Source organism: Haliotis rufescens, unplaced genomic scaffold, assembly GCF_023055435.1.
Source record: "Haliotis rufescens isolate VD_foot unplaced genomic scaffold, xgHalRufe1.0.p SCAF_4, whole genome shotgun sequence".
NCBI classification, from domain to species: Eukaryota; Metazoa; Mollusca; class Gastropoda; order Lepetellida; family Haliotidae; genus Haliotis; species Haliotis rufescens.
The window spans coordinates 7,110,332-7,130,020 of NW_025964112.1; the positions used below are offsets into that span (position 1 = coordinate 7,110,332).

At 36.5% G+C, this 19,689-nt stretch overlaps 1 protein-coding gene across 1 annotated transcript; it reads right to left on the bottom strand.

The window, feature by feature from the left end:
* Positions 1–4,764: 4,764 nt before the first annotated feature.
* On the bottom strand, positions 4,765–16,512 carry LOC124135871 (heme transporter hrg1-A-like). The gene is made up of 3 exons (XM_046501525.2): positions 16,368–16,512; positions 14,360–14,527; positions 4,765–10,141 (listed from the first exon to the last, which is right to left on the bottom strand). Exons 1-3 carry the CDS (start codon positions 16,504–16,506, stop codon positions 9,963–9,965), a joined length of 486 nt encoding a protein of 161 aa, XP_046357481.1. The 5' UTR covers positions 16,507–16,512; the 3' UTR covers positions 4,765–9,962.
* Positions 16,513–19,689: the final 3,177 nt, after the last annotated feature.

The following is a 19,689-nucleotide window of genomic DNA, read 5'->3' on the forward strand; positions in this document are numbered from 1 at the left end:
TGGGTGGCTGGCACGTGGAGTCTGTGTGGTGGCCGTTTGGTTTCTTCACGGTTGGCTGGCTGGACAGCTTATCAGTCGTGGGAGGCAGGCCCATGGGGCCATACGGTGGCTGGCTGACTTTGTTGCCGTGGACGGCCTGTCCATGGATACCGTGCGGCTCCTGTCAGTATTGTTCTCTGTGCTAGCTAGCTACGTGACTGGTCCATGGGTTGACGACCGGGAGCAACGCCGTGGTCCGTGGGCTGACAGTGCGGCTGAGCTTGCAGCTCTTGTTCAGTCTGGCCCCTGGCCGTGGATGAAGATCTGGTAGTCTTTGCCAGAGCTATTGTCTCGATCTTAGCATTCATATTGGACAGCATAGCTTCTAGCATATCCTTCATCATCTCCAGCTGTTCTTTCAATAGCTGTTGTAGGAAACTCATGGCGAGTGCAGGAGATGATGGGGTCGCTGGAGAGGGAGGCGCTGGGGTAGACAGTGATTTATCAGTGGTGATCTTTTCAACTTTCTTCTTTGCCGCCTCTCTCCTGTTGGCCTTAGTCACTGCCACTGATATCTTGGAGAAGATCTCTTCAGATGTATGGATGCATTGATCACATCTCTTCTCCAAGGTGCAGGTCTTCCCTCTGCACTTAGTGCATTTTATATGAGGATCTCCTGTGATCATAAAACGACCACACTTCTTACACCCAGGGGTGTTAGGAGACTGCATGGCAACCTCACAAACCCAAGACCACCTATACTCACGTGCGTGTAGTCTCTTCCAGCAGCACTATTACTCGAAATCTATTATTTATTTATATGTCTGTTGTTATAGCAATCTTATTAGAATATTCTTAGGTTAATGTGACCTACTAACAGGTGCTAGATTGTCACTACTACTATAGTAGGTGTTGACTCAAGCACACACAGGAAAAAAGTGAGCGTGCTGTCATTATGACGTCATTGCTTGAGTAGTTACTAGACTACTTGGCGACAACTAGTTGTGTGTATTTGACAGTGAAGTCTGTTGAAAATCTGAAAATTTTAGTTAGTGTGATTGAAGCCAAAATACAGGATCTATGGCAGACATGTAATAGAGGTAGAAGTTTCGTAAGAATTAAGTACCATCTTTAAACGTCTTTTGGTATGACCCCAGGAATACGCTCTACCATTAGATACTATGCCACAGTTTAACATAAAGGCCCCACTGACTCCAAGCCGACCAGTCCTTGTTTAAGCCCCTTAATGCCTAGCTCCAGACAGAGTAACAAAAAGTACCATCTTTTAACGTCTTTTGGTATGACTCCGGGTGGAAGCTCTACCACTAGGCCAAGGAGGCAGTCCTATTCATACAAGAACTTAAAGCTTCAAAATGGACTAAGTTCAACCTTCAGTAACCTCAAAAACTAGGTTGCAGTTGAGGAAGTTCAAGCCAGTTGGCTGACGGCCAATTAGCCCCAGCATGGTCCTCCTTTAAAGTAATAAAGAAACAAACAAACATGTTCTCGAGTTGTTTATGTAGAAAAATGTATGTTTTGCAATAACACAAAGAAGTATCGACTCAGTGTATCCTCTCTGTTTGAAGCAAACTAAACATTCATACATTTGGAGGTGTTATTAGTGATCGGCAATACTAAAAGTAAATGTCTTACAACACAACAACTACCTCATTTGGTGACACAGTGTTATAATAAATTACTAAACGAGAATTGTGAAATCACAAGACGCACATCTCCTTTTCCACAAAGTTGAATCTGGAATGAATACACCCCTAACAAACACTGACATTTCACGTGGGGCCAATATTGCATATATTTGTGAAAAACAATAAATAAACAAAGTGACCATTCAAATAACACTGAGCAAATAATTCCTATCCAGTTCCAGCAACATGAGCAACCCTTCCAGATTGGCCACATAAATATTTTCTTTTTAATTCAAAGTAACAAAGCTGTTGGTTTCACCGAAGTGGTAAACATTCGAGACCTGCATCACTTCGGGCTTTCCTCAAACATTAAGCTGACACGCCCTGATATAACTGGAATAATGTTAAAAGCGGCGTTAAACCCAACTCACTCACTCACTTCTTTGACACAAAGGCTAAAAACAATAATAGTCTTGGTTCATCATAAAGTTCATCGCACTTTTTGTTATGATTTCTATTAACACCCCCCACACACACAAAAAAAATCCTTAAATATTCCAAGTTCAACAGTAGTCAAATACTGTATTTTACTCATCGAGAATACATTTATGTAGGAAAGTCCCTTCCCTGGTTGATGGTACACAACTGTTTATTTGGTTACATACTAGTTTGAACAACCAAACAAACAAAAAAGGCCACCACCCACACTATATCTTAAAAAAGCCATTGCCTGAGAACCAATTCTTATATTTTTAAAGCCTAAACTAAGACAGAGAATAGTAACACACATACATGAATATAAAATTAATAACAAAATTAACATTTGTCTCTAATCAATGGTACATGAATTTCTGTCATGATGACATACAGCCATTTGGTCCCACCAGGATACAGTCACAATAGTCTCATAAACAAACCACCACACGTACAACACTGGTCATACAGAGATAGACAACCTTGAATAGAATACACAAGTTATCCCCAGTGTCCTAGGGGAGACAACTCCTGCCTGCTTTCAGAGGGCAAGTGACTAAAGCATTAATATGGTTGCAACCATTAACTTGTTCAAACCATAAAAGGTTCCTTGTAAACAACTCATATGATAATGAAAAATAAAACAAGAGTTTGCCACTAAGGTGGCTATATCCCCCGCCCCTGTTGCAGAATTTATGATCTAATTAAATCTAAACAAACCCTAATCTTTTTTAACTGAGGTGGAACTTGTCATGGAAATTGTTAAAAAAGAAGAGTTTAGAACCTAAGTCTTGTTGCCATGGAAACGTAAAAAATACACATTTCTACAATTTGAAAAATAAAAATAATCACTTGTGACATTGGCCTTCTTTCAAGGTTTGAATTAATATTATGAATTAGCTGTATATATCAGTAAGCAACATATAGACTGGACTAGATATATATACAGAATCACCAGTTGTAAGAATGCCTCCTTCTCAAGCTTTCTAACATGTTGTGGCACTAGTACACACAAAAACTATGAATATTTACTTCTTCTCTTCATATCTGCAAATATTGTATAATTATTTGATTGATTATCATGAACTGATTGAAGAAACTCTTCTGCCATCAACATATAAATATTTCAGATTATCTTTCAAGTTTAGGCATTGATCGTATATGATCTTTGGTCAAACAAACATGTGGCTTGATAAACACCTCTTCGTTGTTGCTTTTACACACATCTTAACTCAGTGAATTATTCAGTGTCTGTCCAAAGACAATGTTTGATCAATTTATACATGAGCACTGAGAAAGTTTGCAAATGCAATTCTTGAAGAAACTTGTGATAGTTTCAAAATATATTCCTTAGCACAACAAAACAATATAATGTAAAAGCATCTCACAACACACAATAAATATAAAATATATAGTCTAACAGGAATATCACACCTAATGTAATTGCATATAGAACATCAAAAGAATTAACCACACATGGAGTTAAATTATAATATATATATGAACAGAAAAATGTTGATAGACTACTGATAAGAGAAGCTTGCAGAAGATTCGGTCATCTGACACAGGTTTTGTTTGTTTGTTTGATTGTTGTTTAACGCCTCACTCAGCAACACTCCAGCTATATGACAGCGGTCTGTAAATAATCGAGTCTGGACCAGACAATCCACTGATTGACATCAAAAGCATCGATCTACGCAATTGGGAAATGATGACATGCATCAATCAAGGCAGCGAGCCTGACCACCCGATCCAGTTAGTCGCCTTTTACGGCAAGCATGGTTGCTGAAGACCTATTCTACCCCGGATCTTCACAGGTAATTTGACAAAGGTGGTGGATATAGGACTTTATAACCATGTTCTTCTCACCACAAACAATAGAACAAAAGTCAAACTCTTTCGAACTATTTGAGAAATGCTCATCCATAGTATTAGGTGTTACTTCCTGCATCACTGTCCAGAATGAGTGAGTGAGTGAGTTGGGTTTAAGCCGCTTTAAACAGTATTCCAGTTATATCACTGTGTGTCAGCTTAATGTGGGAGGAAAGCCTGAAGTGATGCAGGTCTCAGACGTTTACCACTTTGGTGAAACCCACGAGCACGGGTATGGTGCTGACAAACCTAGAAACATAATCGGGGCGAACCGGGATTCGAACCCACAATCATAGGTTTCTGGCGTGCCCAAGGGAAGAAACTCTGCACAGCAAATCGCGGCGCCTTCGACGACTGGGCCACCTGTGCTCCCTAGTCCCTACAACAGTACTACAAAGCCTCACACACACACACACATCTTGTCACACTACTGTCTTCTATCAGGATAAGAAATGAGCATCATACTTGCAGCATGACTGGTTAATCTTGGCTCTTTTGGACAGTATTATGCAATCAAATTTAGCAGTTTTATTGTGATAGGCGGTAAGGCAAGGCTTGGTAGATATCAAACTGGGTAAACGCAAAACCTCGTAAATATCACATTTTGTAAAGCAACACAGATTTAAAAAATGAATCAATACACAGGTAGGTGTATTGTACACAGGTAGGTGTATTGTACACAGGAAGGTGTATTGTGTAATGTATTGTGTAAATTTGTGATGCATTGATACATCAGTGAATCGTGAAACCGTCACCATACCATCTCCTTTTACACTTACAGTTTTAGCTTTTATATTTCAACAACATGAGTATGTCATGTTTAACATTCATTCCTTTTTTCCCAAACCTGAAAACTTTTCCCCTTTTGTTTTTGAGTCTTACCAAAGGCCCAAGGGTCGACTTCCACGAAAGGAGCTAGCAAACCTATCACGTCAAATATACAGGAATCAAAACCTGCTTTTGGAAATAAAGTGGAAACAAGAAGGATTTGTATTTCCTAACACTACCTTTTACTTTCATAACAAAATATCTATAAAACATTTTCAACAAAAACAAATATACACTTTTCAATATAAAAAAGATATTAAATCAATATGTCATCAACATATTTCCATGAATATGACTTACAACTTCAGTGAAGGATACACCATCTTGAAATTCTCCAATCTCATAGAAATCAGATCTTTCAACAGAAACAACGCCTACAGTATCAGAGAGAAAGATGGGATTCCAGTGAGATTGGATGTTCTCATGACAAAGTTGAAAGACTCTGTAATAAAAAAACTTCCCTGTAAACCAAACTTGTGCCATTTCTGCCTTTATCAATATAAGCTGACAAACCTGAATGATTGAGTGAATTGGGTTTAATGCCACTTTGAACAGACGTATCACGTGTGTCAGCTTTATGTGGGAGGAAAGCCTGAAGTGGTGCAGGTATCACATGTTTACCACTTCGGTGAAACCAACTAGCACGGTTATGTGCTGACAAACCTGGAAACAATCGGGGCAAACCGGGATTCCAACCCACAATCACAGGTTTCTGGCATGTCCAAGGGACGTAACTCTGCACAGCGAATCGCATCACCTTAGACGAGTAGGCCAACCGGCCCCACAAACCTTATGAATGTTCTGATCAACTCATACACTGATTATGCTTAAGTTACATGTTCAAGTTATCCAAGACCAACTGTCTTCTTGTTTCACAGAATGTTTGGTAGAAAAATAAGAATATAACAAAAACATGGCCATTGTTTGCCATAAGGGGAATGGGTGGGGTGTTTCCATGAAAATGGACACAGTTCTATTTTTTTTAAATTCAAATTTAAAAATTTGATTTTTATTTAGAGACTGGTCATTAAATTAGGGAGGGAGGTTGTGAAAAACTGTTACATAAAATGCGGGGTTGTCTGCAAAACATGACACAATACAAAGACCACCACAACCCCAATCCACCTCTATAATAAATGACCAGTCCGAAAACCTATGCTGGTAAAATCTCTGATCGAAAACAATACAATCCGCGGCAATTGTCCGGTTTTCGATCATACTTTTCGGAGTGTTTTTTTTAAAAATTTATTAATTTTTTACGAGGAAGATGATTTTTTTCCGAGGACAACTGTTTTAAAAAACGCGATTTTCCGCGTTTCCGCGGAGATTTCACATCCCTGATAATAAATGACCAGTCCTTATAGACATATGAACACAAGCTGAAGTTGAGAACAACTACTGACAAGCACTAATAAGTCAGCATCAGAGGAGGACTCACCAACAATCCAGGGTGCTGTTGTTCAAAACAACCATCGCGCCACCACTGTCGTAAGTCTATGTTAAGGTATGGGAGTAACGACAACCTTAGCGCTAAGATCACTTTGTACACAGCACCCTGGAATAATCTCTGCCAGGTAGGTATGACCTGCTATTTACATCACAGACAGTTGATCGTCATGGAAGAAAAGGTGGGTCTCCAGGTACACCGATTCTCTGACTCAGTATAAGTGTATAAGTACAAGTCTTGTGCCATTTGTGAATAATCTGTTTTTAACAAACTGATAGAAATGTACATGGTAAATTTACCTCAATGAGTGAGTGATCTGAATATCTGAAAACCTAAGGATAAAAGATTGCTCCTATATGAAACTGTTGAATTGCCTCCTAAAATGTTTAATAGTCAGTAAAAAGTCCCAAGCACATTAAATAAAGGGAAAGCATATGTTCAAATCGTTGTTCCCTAACTGACGAGTACACACATTTAATAAACTAATATCATATATATACAATTCAGCCATTGGATAACAAGGTGCTGCCTTTGTAATCTTTCTGTGCAATAGACGATACTGTCGAATCTCTGATCAACAAACCTCCCTAGTTTTCATCCTTGACCTTGTTACACTTGGATCCTTAAAATACACTAACTGAGGTCACACTAGACTAACACATAGTCTATGTAAACATTTCTTTAAAATAATTGTTTTGTTTTTCTCTCTAAAAGAAACCCTTCCTCTTCTGTTTAGCTTGATCTCGGCTTGCCTAGGCTTTAGTAACATATTTATATCCCCCAGTCATGGCGCAGGACGAAGGTCACACTTGCGTAGGCCTGTCATGTTGATTGAATGAAGCAGTTTGAAGTGATTCATAGTACATGCAGTGAAAACCCTTCATCCAAATGATAGCGTTACGACTGAAATTGTCTGGATTAAAAAAGTTCTGTATTGACAAATCAAGATTAGAGTAATGTCCCTTTGCATACATGTCATCATTCCCAGCAGGAGTGTCTGGAATGTGGGCTCCGGAATGATGTGCCCGGACTAACTGCAGTCACTTTAATAGAGCAGTCACATGTACACACAGTAACAAATCGTCATACATATGTAGCAAACGTGAAGCTACCCTGTGGATCATATTAGTATTGCCTGCTTCACTCAGTCAACTACCTCAGTCGTCTGACATCTCAGTTGTCTGACATCTCACGTCTGACATCTCAGTCATCTGACATCTCACGTCTGACATCTCAGTCGTCTGACATCATGATTCAAATGGAAGACTTTACATCTTCACAATTAATAAAATATCCCTCATAGCACTGACAACATGAGTGATGCAAGGATGCTAAAGAATTGCCTCGTTTGATTGGCTAAAAGACACAAGCCGTCATGAGAAATGGATTATACGTTATTGATCCTACTTCTACCAGGCATCACCATAACAACTGCACCATACATTAACACAAAGACACACAGCAGTGACTCAGACAAAGAAATCAAAATTGATCATAAGGACTCTGTTGGGTAGAAAATAATTGACTCAAGTACCCGCGTTCGAAATTCAACCCGGACTCCAGTACCTGATTTAATTGGTATAATCACACACAACAGTGTTTAACACACCCACCTGCCCGACCACCCGAGATGTGCTGCTCAACTTATAAACCATGCAATCTTTGATGGTCGGGCTGATTTTGTTTGGTTTAGACTTTGTTAATAAAGTAGAGAATATGATCTTATATAGTGGCATTAAGGTAATAACCCAATACTAATACAGTAAACTGCAGTTGTAATGAACTCAAAGGGACTACTAATTTTAGCTCTCTATAATCATAATTTGTTATAAGCATATGTACAGCAAATGTCCAGAACTAAAAAATAAGTTTGTTATATCCGTCAGTTTGTTTAATTGTGTTAGTTTTAAATGTAGTTTACTGTATATTGAAGAAAGATAATTAGTCATTGCAGATCAATGATGCATAGCGAGCTGATGACAATTTATAGCGAGAGACATTGGTGAGTGAACTCATCACCGATTTCAGAAGTGAAAGATATGAGTTATCTCCCCTGTTCGAGAACTTGAGTCCATCTGTACTTAATCCATACTAAGTATCAGCCTTATTGATTACAATAATTTCGAACAGACAAGTGCCATTTTATTTTGTAGAGTCGATAATTTGAACACTCTCTTGACTTTCATTGATCTTGATGAACACCAAACATAGGTAAAGGATTAACACATACTTTTGATGGTTACACACCAAATAATAGGTCAATATTAACATATCATTTTGTGCTAATACACCAAACAATAGGTCAATATTAACATATAATTTTGATGGTTACACACCAAACAATAGGTCAATATTAACATATAATTTTGATGGTTACACACCAAACAATAGGTCAATATTAACACATACTTTTGATGGTTACACACCAAATAATAGGTAAATATTAACATAATTTTGATGGTTACACACCAAACAATAGGTCAATATTAACATAATTTTGATGGAGACACACCAAACAATAGGTAAATATTAACATAATTTTGATGGTTACACACCAAATAATAGGTAAATATTAACACATACTTTTGATGGTTATACACCAAATAATAGGTAAATATTAACATAATTTTGATGGTTACACACCAAATAATAGGTAAATATTAACACATACTTTTGATGGTTACACACCAAATAATAGGTAAATATTAACATAATTTTGATGGTTATTCACCAAACGCTAGGTAAATATTAACATAATTTTGATGGTTATACACCAAATAATAGGTAAATATTAACATAATTTTGATGGTTATACACCAAACGCTAGGTAAAGTATTAACACATAGTTTTGATGGTATATGAGACAAGTGACACAAAAATATAACATCGTCAACAAAGTAAAGATGTACTTCAAATATTTTCCTATTGGTCCAATAATATAAAAAGCAATAAAAGTAAATATTTACAAAGCTATAATCTGGCAAGCACTACTAAAACTTAATGGCAACCATTGATATGAGAATACTTGGTTAAATCTGTTCCCACGTCGTAGTATTGTAAATAGAGCAGCTTTGGCATGTTAAATGTTGATATATAAGATAGCTCTGCGATAAATCGCAACGAACAATGAAGAACGAGGTGTGGTTTATTTCATGATAAAACATTGTTCTATCATGACATCATTTCTGGAAATTCCAACATACGCTCGCAACTTGATGACATCCTAAATTGGATGATGCTATTTTTTAGAGGGTTTTTACATAAAGGATCTTTACCAATTTTTCATTGTTTTGATTATTTTAACTGTCATTTTTCATCATTTTGATGAGTGTGAGAAAAGTCAGAAAATACTAAACTCCCCCCCCCCAATTCATAACATGGACTTGTCCAACATTGCTGAGATGGAATTGTATGCAGGGAGTCATCATTGTTTATATACGGTTGAATATTTTTCAAAGCTTCTAAATTGTATAAACATCCTTTAAGAGGTTGTAAATATTGTTGATATCCCATATAAGCAATAAATGACTCATGGTCATTTTTTATCATACTATAAAACACTGCAGGGAGAATAAACCACATGGGGCTGCGTCTGTACAATAAAACACTGCAGGAGAAGAATACACCTCAAGGGGTGCAGCTTCCAGCAGTGTTTTCTTGTACAATAAACAGCTCCCCCTCAGCATGTAGGAAATGAACTGTGTCCCTTGTCCCGTTCAACTGTCAGAGTAGTAGCCATGGATGTTGTCTTTGGGATCTTGAGGGAGGATGGTGTAGATGTCGCCGTACAATCGTTTATATGACCGTGAGAAGTAGAAGAGGAGAAACCCCCATTTCCATGTCATAAAGCACCATATTGACGTCAGGTAGTAGCCGTTGCCGTAGACGATCAGACCTGAACATACAAACAAACCAAACTTGATGACGAAAACTGGAGGCGACAAGGACACATTATTATATTTTTATGTTAATTTTACAGACTTTGTTAGAAGCTGTGTCTAGGGTTAGTCAAATGAACAAAAAATTAATAACACATTAACATGTATTTTTTCTTGCCACACATAGCTGTGGAATATCTTTTCAATTGTCTGACAATGACGCAATGACTTCCAAGTAAGTTTCAGAGTGTGGTTCATGATTTATTTTCATTCAGTTTATCAGAACATTTAATGTTGTTGTTTTTCACATTATTAAAAGAAAAAATGATTGTTCTGGTATTACAAAATAAATTCGTAAATGTAGTTTTCCTATTTCCAGTGGCATATTCTTACCATGGAAGGCTCATCTGTACACCTAACCATTAACCCACCGTTGTGCTGAGGGCAGGCAAACATGTCTGCCCTTACAACACCATTCGTCACCACTAGCCCCTGTCCGTAACCTGCAAGAAGACTCGTCCCCCTATCGATGAATGTTATGTGTGAAAATACGACAAACCAATCAGAATGCGCATATGATTTCAAGTTCTTTGTCAAAGAATCCCTCAGAAATAATATTTGAATTTACATGTCTTGCATCTAAAAATATACCCATGACACAGTTAAATGTGTTCAAACATACTGTATAATTCTGCATGTCCAGATGTGCTTTAAATTGCATCTGAAATATATTTAATATACGGGGAAATGTGTGTGAACCATTAAACAACGAGTTGACAATTGGTTTAGGTATGCCCGTTTGCGCTAAGACGGAACCCGGTCGCAAAAATTGCCACAAGTTGCTATTCGGCTTGTCCCGGAATAACACAAGCTGGTCACGAATGTTACAACACAGCATCAAGAGGGATTATTCTCAATGAAGATAAAATACATTATTAGTAATTTGTTACATAATTACATTCACAGCATAAAAAAACCATAAGGAATACAAACTGTAAAGGTACATAATATCAAATACTTATTGTTGCTAATCTTGTCTTTCACACTGAAATATTTTTTAGAAGAATTACACGAACCAATCTCATTTAAATCAGGTGTTACTGCCACACAAGCAGCAGCATGAAGGAATCATCGGCATGACCTGTTCTTAATTTCAACACATGGAGTCAGCACCAAAAAGTAACTATTCATTGGCAGGGAAGTCACGACTGTTGTCTCATGCAGGATTTTTATATTATCTGATAACAATCATCGTTCCCAAGATAAGATCAAGCCCAGCAATGTTGTCTGCAATTTTTGTTATTCTATTTTTCCTTTGAAGACACAGGTTGCCAAATACCAACAGTGGAAGTTGAAGGTTATTATACACTGTATGGTAAAACAAGGAAAGAATATTTGCATCAATAATAAAATGCCTTAAACAATGCAACAAATAAATTTCTTTTAGGAGGACAAGTGCCGTAGTGATCTCAGACACAATCTCTTGTAATGGCTAGAATATAAACAATTTCCCCATGACTTACATTCCAACTTGTCACATAAGGCATAAACTAAGTATTCATCTGATGTGATATATATAGTACTCTTTGCACTTACTAAGTATTCAACTGATGTGATATATATAGTACTCTTTGCACTTACTAAGCATTCACCTGATGTGATATATATAGTACTCTTGATACTTACTAAGTATTAACCTGATGTGATATATATAGTACTCTTTGCACTTACTAAGCATTCACCTGATGTGATATATATAGTACTCTTTGTACTTACTAAGCTTTCACCTGATGTGATATATATAGTACTCTTTGCACTTACTAAGCTTTCATCTGATGTGATATATATAGTACTCTTTGCACTTACTAAGCTTTCATCTGATGTGATATATATAGTACTCTTTGCACTTACCTGCTTACTAAGCTTTCATCTGATGTGATATATATAGTACTCTTTGCACTTACTAAGCTTTCATCTGATGTGATATATATAGTACTCTTTGCACTTACTAAGCTTTCATCTGATGTGATATATATAGTACTCTTTGCACTTACTAAGCTTTCATCTGATGTGATATATATAGTACTCTTTGTACTTACTAAGTATTCATCTGATGTGATATATATAGTACTCTTTTTACTTACTAAGCATTCACCTGATGTTATATATATAGTACTCCTTGTACTTACTAAGCTTTCACCTGATGTTATATATAAAGTACTCTTTGTACTTACTAAGTATTCATCTGATGTGATATATATAGTACTCTTTTTACTTACTAAGCATTCACCTGATGTTATATATATAGTACTCCTTGTACTTACTAAGCTTTCACCTGATGTTATATATAAAGTACTCTTTGTACTTACTAAGTATTCATCTGATGTGATATATATAGTACTCTTTGTACTTACTAAGCATTCACCTGATGTGATATATATAGTACTATTTGCACTTACTAAGTATTCATCTGATGTGATATATATAGTACTCTTTGCACTTACTAAGCTTTCAACTGATGTGATATATATAGTACTATTTGCACTTACTAAGTATTCACCTGATGTGATATATATAGTACTCTTTGCACTTACTAAGCTTTCAACTGATGTGATATATATAGTACTATTTGCACTTACTAAGTATTCATCTGATGTGATATATATAGTACTATTTGCACTTACTAAGCTTTCACCTGATGTGATATATATAGTACTCTTTGCACTTACTAAGCATTCACCTGATGTGATATATATAGTACTCTTTGCACTTACTAAGCATTCAACTGATGTGATATATATAGTACTCTTTGCACTTACTAAGTATTCATCTGATGTGATATATATAGTACTCTTTGCACTTACTAAGCATTCACCTGATGTGATATATATAGTACTCTTTGCACTTACTAAGTATTCACCTGATGTGATATATATAGTACTATTTGCACTTACTAAGTATTCATCTGATGTGATATATATAGTACTCTTTGCACTTACTAAGCATTCACCTGATGTTATATATATAGTACTCCTTGTACTTACTAAGCTTTCACCTGATGTTATATATAAAGTACTCTTTGTACTTACTAAGTATTCATCTGATGTGATATATATAGTACTCTTTGTACTTACTAAGTATTCAACCTGATGTGATATATATATAGTACTCTTTGCACTTACTAAATATTCACCTGATGTGATATATATAGTACTATTTGCACTTACTAAGTATTCACCTGATGTGATATATATATAGTACTCTTTGCACTGACTAAGTATTCACCTGATGTGATATATATAGTACTATTTGCACTTACTAAGTATTCAACTGATGTGATATATATAGTACTATTTGCACTTACTAAGTATTCAACTGATGTGATATATATAGTACTATTTGCACTTACTAAGTATTCATCTGATGTGATATATATAGTACTCTTTGCACTTACTAAGCTTTCACCTGATGTGATATATATAGTACTATTTGCACTTACTAAGTATTCACCTGATGTGATATATATAGTACTCTTTGCACTTACTAAGTATTCACCTGATGTGATATATATAGTACTCTTTGCACTTACTAAATATTCCCCTGATGTGATATATATAGTACTCTTTGCACTGACTAAGTATTCACCTGATGTGATATATATAGTACTCTTTGCACTGACTAAGTATTCACCTGATGTGATATATATAGTACTCTTTGCACTTACTAAGTATTCATCTGATGTGATATATAAAGTACTATTTGCACTGACTAAGTATTCACCTGATGTGATATATATAGTACTCTTTGCACTGACTAAGTATTCACCTGATGTGATATATATAGTACTCTTTGCACTGACTAAGTATTCACCTGATGTGATATATATAGTACTCTTTGCACTGACTAAGTATTCACCTGATGTGATATATATAGTACTCTTTGCACTTACTAAGTATTCATCTGATGTGATATATAAAGTACTATTTGCACTGACTAAGTATTCACCTGATGTGATATATATAGTACTATTTGCACTGACTAAGTATTCACCTGATGTGATATATTTTGTACTATTTGCACTTACTAAGTATTCACCTGATGAAGGAGCAGGAAGTAATTCTGAAAGCTTGTACAAAGAATAAAAGAAGTTGCTAACCATAAAAAAGTATTATGAATTCTTGTATTCTTGGACAAAGGTATTACCACTACTGGTATATAAGTGAATGCCTTCTTACCCTGCCCCATGGTGACAGCCAATGTGATGTAGGCCACAAAGCCACAGACCCCCGCCAGTTGTATGAAGCATCCTAACAACATCCAGTACTTGAGTCTGTAGGGAAATGTCTGCCATACCTTCCTGGTGTACTGAATGTGGACAAACAGAGCCAATGCTGCTGCTATGCCTGTAAGCAGAGGAATGTGTCAGAGAGCTGGCTGGACCACACAATTTTAATTTTTATGTTTCACAGATTTATTCCAGCTTTTCCACACAAAGTCGGTCGAAGTAAAAATAAAAATAACTAACTATGTCAATCATTATATATATTTATGAAAGTCTTACTGTCGTGGAGTTAAAATTACAGCTGGCTTCTTGAATCACTGATAGTGAAGTAGACATTTTATGTTGAATAAGAGGGTCTATATTACTATTATTTACTAACAAAATAAAAATAAATATTTTTATTATTAATTTATTTCTTTTCCAGCTGCTTTGGGCCTATGAAACGAAAAATAAAAAATGTGTGGCCCTGCTTTCAAAAGTTTGGTAATCATATCATTGCATGACTGCTTAATGTGGGAGGAAAGTTCAAAGTACAATGTACATACATGTTTCAAAATGTGTAAGGCTTTTAAGTCAACAAAGAGAGATATGACACCAGTCATCAGGGATAACATGTTGATAAATATTCGTACCAAGACACCTTCTAGTCATATAACAACTGGACTGAACCTGATATTGTAACAATGCAGGTTGTAGCAAATGTAGCCTGCCTGTTTCACCATTTGAAAACATAGCTGTACACCTGTAGCCAACTTAAACTTGCTGACTTGCTGTCTGCTGTATAGGTATGTAACCTATACCTAATAAGTATACCACAAGACGTGCTAATCAATGTATAACTCTGTAATGTCATATACTGAATTGAATACAAAACTTCTTTTTTTTAAACAGAAAAACAAAAAACAATTCAGCTTTTAGATAATTACCACTTTGGTGATACAAATGTACCTGCAAACACCAATGTGGTGCTGAGAAACAGGATGACAATCATGCCTCAACTCTGACAAGCAAATTGTGGTGCAAATTGTGGTGCCATGTGGGAATATAGTTGGGGACACATGGGGACACATTCATAACTTTTGGCAGACCTGTTCACAATGATATTGGGCAACCCATTCACAGTGATAATATGGTACATTTATACATTGGCTACTTTGTACACACGCTAAAACTGATAATTTTCTTATTCATTTTATACATTACTGAAGCTAAGTTATCATTAAACACCTATCTCGACAATATGAACACCACCATATATTTAAATTATCACCATTAAAACTATTTTGAAAATGTGACAACAGTGCTTTTGAATGGTTGTCTAAGATTATTTATATTTCATAGAGTAAACTAAATTGTTGGTGAAAAATGTCTGGAATGACCGAGTTGGCTAGTTCCTGGCCTTCGGCCCTTGTCTCAGACTTTGAGCTGTGGGGCATGACCAAAAGAGGTAATGTGGTAGTGTCACTAACTAGTTCCCTACAAATGGACCCACTCGAGGAATAACAAATAAGCTAGGCTGGTTTGGCTGGGACTAGGAAGTGAGTAAAGTCTTCTTTTTTTTATAAAAAGCTCCATTCCCACAAAACACTTTTAGAAGTCTCAATGGACTGTTATCTTTGAGAGATATAACACGTGAAAATTTCAGCATCTGAGAACACAGGCCATGTCAACTAGGTATTCAAGGTATTCCAGTGTAACAAGATGAGTTGTTATTCTTTTGGGGCGGGGTAATTTTTAACCTTATAATTATTCATCGTTCAGTTACCAAAACAAACATGAAGGGGTCATGGGTGACGTTTGAATATGAAAGTATTGCTAATCCGATTGATTGATTAGTTCAAACAACGAACACTGCTTACATTTATATTCGCCCATATTGCGTAGTCATTTTGTTGACATATTTTACCCCGACGGAGTTCAAAATATGTAACGAAATACTGGGGCGATGACAACCTACATACCCGACAGCAAACCCCACAATGACGTGTTCCAGTTCTTGTAGTGAAGTCCAAATGTCAAAAATATGGATACACCGAACACAATTCCAATAATGCTAAAACTAAATCTTGCTTTGATGCCACATTCGCTGGGGGCGGCCATCTTGAGTAATGGGAACTTATAATGTACTATTTACCTAGCAACATACTTGAAGGATATTTTCTTGCCCGAAATCTACATCAAAGCAGTCTGATATATACGTTTGTAGGAGAGTTTTAGGAGAGAGTAAGATCAGCATGTGGCTACTTGATTCATAAATATTATGTAAGTGTTTGGGACAAATTGTCACACATTGTATATGTACAGCTTGGGATGAATACAAGTATGTATACGTGTACAGTTTTCCACATCAAACTTTACAGCCAACGTATAACAATTTATAGCCTGTAGCAATAGGCACGTAACTACAATATGTTGATACAGAATATTTATAGTCAGTAATACCGAGGCTTTGTATGCAATTCCGATTTTGTAATTTAACAAATATGCATCCATCCATCAAAGCAAAGAAACATTAACATACCATTGTCACAATTATTCTATTTGATATGGTGAAGTTTCTTCTGTGAACATTGTGTGGCTAGATACGTGTATGGGGTGGCGGAGTAGACAGGCCAGTCTGTCTTACAGACCCTGATACAAATATATATCAAATACAGACCATGCAAGTCTATAATGTTTGGCAAGTCTAGATCACTGCAGTATCATGAAAATGAAGAGAGTCACTGGGCTCCTTTTTATTATATTTTTATTAAGATAACTGAACAACTGTTTTTTTTATGTACGATATGTTCATTTCAGACACTAGATTTTAGTCTATAGACAGACTAGCGGTTAAAGTAGCTTGTCACGCCGACATTCAAGGTCCGACCTCCCACATGCTTGGTACAGTTTTGAAACCCATTTCATATGAAATCAGCTTAGGGAAAAGTATTTTGTAAGAGTCAAGAAGGGTATTGAGTAATATAAGATTTCATAGAGTAAATGTTAGTCTAGATGTTTCATATACACAAGGACATTAATCCTACCGGTATTAACCCCCCGTTACCGTCGTAATTAAATTGATTAACCCTAAGAAAGAACCACGCTGTAATGAGATAATTATTTATTAAGTTTGTATAAAGTTTCCATTTAATATTCATGATGACGAATTACATATTCGCGACAGTTATACTTACTTACGTATAAAATTTCAAAGAAATCTAAAATGTATCCAAGCCATAGTATCTCAAAGGAACAAGGAACAAAGTTATGTGTTATTTTGTTATCCAAGGTAAGACAATTAAACCTGCCTTTTATTGTGTTTGTATTGCTTTGATCATGTGGTTGTCCCGATTCTCCTATATTGTTGCGAAGTCGGGGGGTGATTTATTATATACCGTATATTTCCTCTAATAAGCGCCGGATGCCCAAATCGGCGCCGACCTCGGACAAGCACAGGTTCCAAACGACACAATGAACGCCGGGTCTCTAACAAGTGCCGGATATTTTAGATTCAAATTACTTCTACCTGGAATAAATAAAAGCTTAGCAACGAAGGGTCACGTTTAACAGTTATTTGGTTCATACTCCAGGGCCCACTTTGCACAAAGCGCTCGTAGCGCTAAGACTATTGTAAGCCTATGTTAAAGTATGGGAGTTGCGATCATCTTAGCGCTACGAGCGCTTTGTGCAAGTGGGTCCTGGGGCGCAACTTGACTAATTTGAACTGTAAACAAAACTAAATTTGCGAGGGCCCGCCCGAAATTTGTAAAACGTCATGCTCTTAAACGCTATTTCCTGCATATTTTTCCCGTTTATGTTATATCTTATTTGTAACAAATATTGGTAATGTATTTATAAAAATGTTTTATTAGACAAAGTAATAAAACCTAAAACCAAGAACCTAAAATTATATTGTAGATGATATAAAGGCACGGGGCATTTCTTGCTGGAGCGTCCCCATTCAATCTGACAGCATTATGTCGGTAAGGAACATATGATTTTGTACAGAAGAGAATCTATCCAATCAGCCTAAATCTTCAATTTAGAATTGTTTCATAAGCCTATCTTACGGCTATACATCGATACAGATACTATCGCGTTACTAACTTTGCGTCGGTTTTGCGTGAAATTCGTCAAATTCGACGTGACCCTGATAATGAGTTCGCCGTTGTGCAATCTGTCTCGCATGATTGGTTCATCTTGACAAAACGCATGATTGGTTCATCTTGACAAAACGCATGATTGGTTCATCTTGACAAAACGCATGATTGTCTCATCTTGACAAAACGCATGATTGGTTCATCTAGACAAAACGCATGATTGGTTCATCTGGACAAAACGCTTGACTGGTTCATCTAGACAAAACGCATGATTGGTTAATCTAGACAAAACGCATGACTGGTTCATCTAGACAAAACGCATGATTGGTTCATCTAGACAAAACGCATGATTGGTTCATCTAGACAAAACGCATGATTGGTTCATCTAGACAAAAAAACATGATTCGTTTATCCAGACGTAGGATGGATTGGTATAGGCAACAAACATGACTGGTTAATATAGGTATCACACATGATTGGTTAATATTCGGCAACAAGCTTGATTGGTTGGACAAAAGACAGGATTGATTGATCTAGGCAACAGGCCAAGTGGTTGCTTTATGCCGGCCGTAAGTTCAACTTTGTCCAAATCCAGGGAGTCCTCTGTGTGTGTGTGTGTGTGTGTGTGTGTGTGTGTGTGTGTGTGTGTGTGTGTGTGTGTGTGTGCGTGCGGTTATTGCAACAAACAGCCTCCCCACCGTGGGTGTTCTTTACACTTGTTTGGGGTAATATTTACGATATAACACCCTCGAAAATGACAGACGATATTCTAAAAATACTTTCAAAATAGTACTTATCTCAGTGGAGATCAGGCGAGAGCCTAAATGTGCTTTGCAAAAACGCCGGTTAAAACAAGAAACAACCAATGCTTCATCGTGGGTGTCGGGAGATGCCTTTTCCAGGTATTACGATAAAGACCTCGTTTGTACACCAGATCGACATCACTGCATTATCTTGGGTGTCGGGAGATGGGCTAAAATAAAGATAAAGAGAAAAAAGAAAGTACTATATAAAGAGCTTGTTAGTTTATCTGATCAACATTACACCTATATACATAAACACTTTACTGAAATTAATTATCAACCACAATTATATCGTTATAAGATGAAATGTATTGCTCTTCCTCGTGCAACGAGATCATATGCAGTGCCACTACGTTTCAACATTTGGAGAGAGTTGTCAAGATAGTAGAATATTGTGG

What these genes read in the sequence shown, in the direction of transcription:
- LOC124135871 (XM_046501525.2), bottom strand. Translation starts at nt 16,506, where the DNA reads ATGGCCGCCCCCAGCGAATGTGGCATCAAAGCAAGATTTAGTTTTAGC. An exon ending in ATTGTGGGGTTTGCTGTCGG is followed by an intron (nt 14,528 to 16,367) that starts GTATGTAGGTTG and finishes CTCTGCTTACAG; the next exon opens with GCATAGCAGCAGCATTGGCT. An exon ending in GGCTGTCACCATGGGGCAGG is followed by an intron (nt 10,142 to 14,359) that starts GTAAGAAGGCAT and finishes TTGTATGTTCAG; the next exon opens with GTCTGATCGTCTACGGCAAC.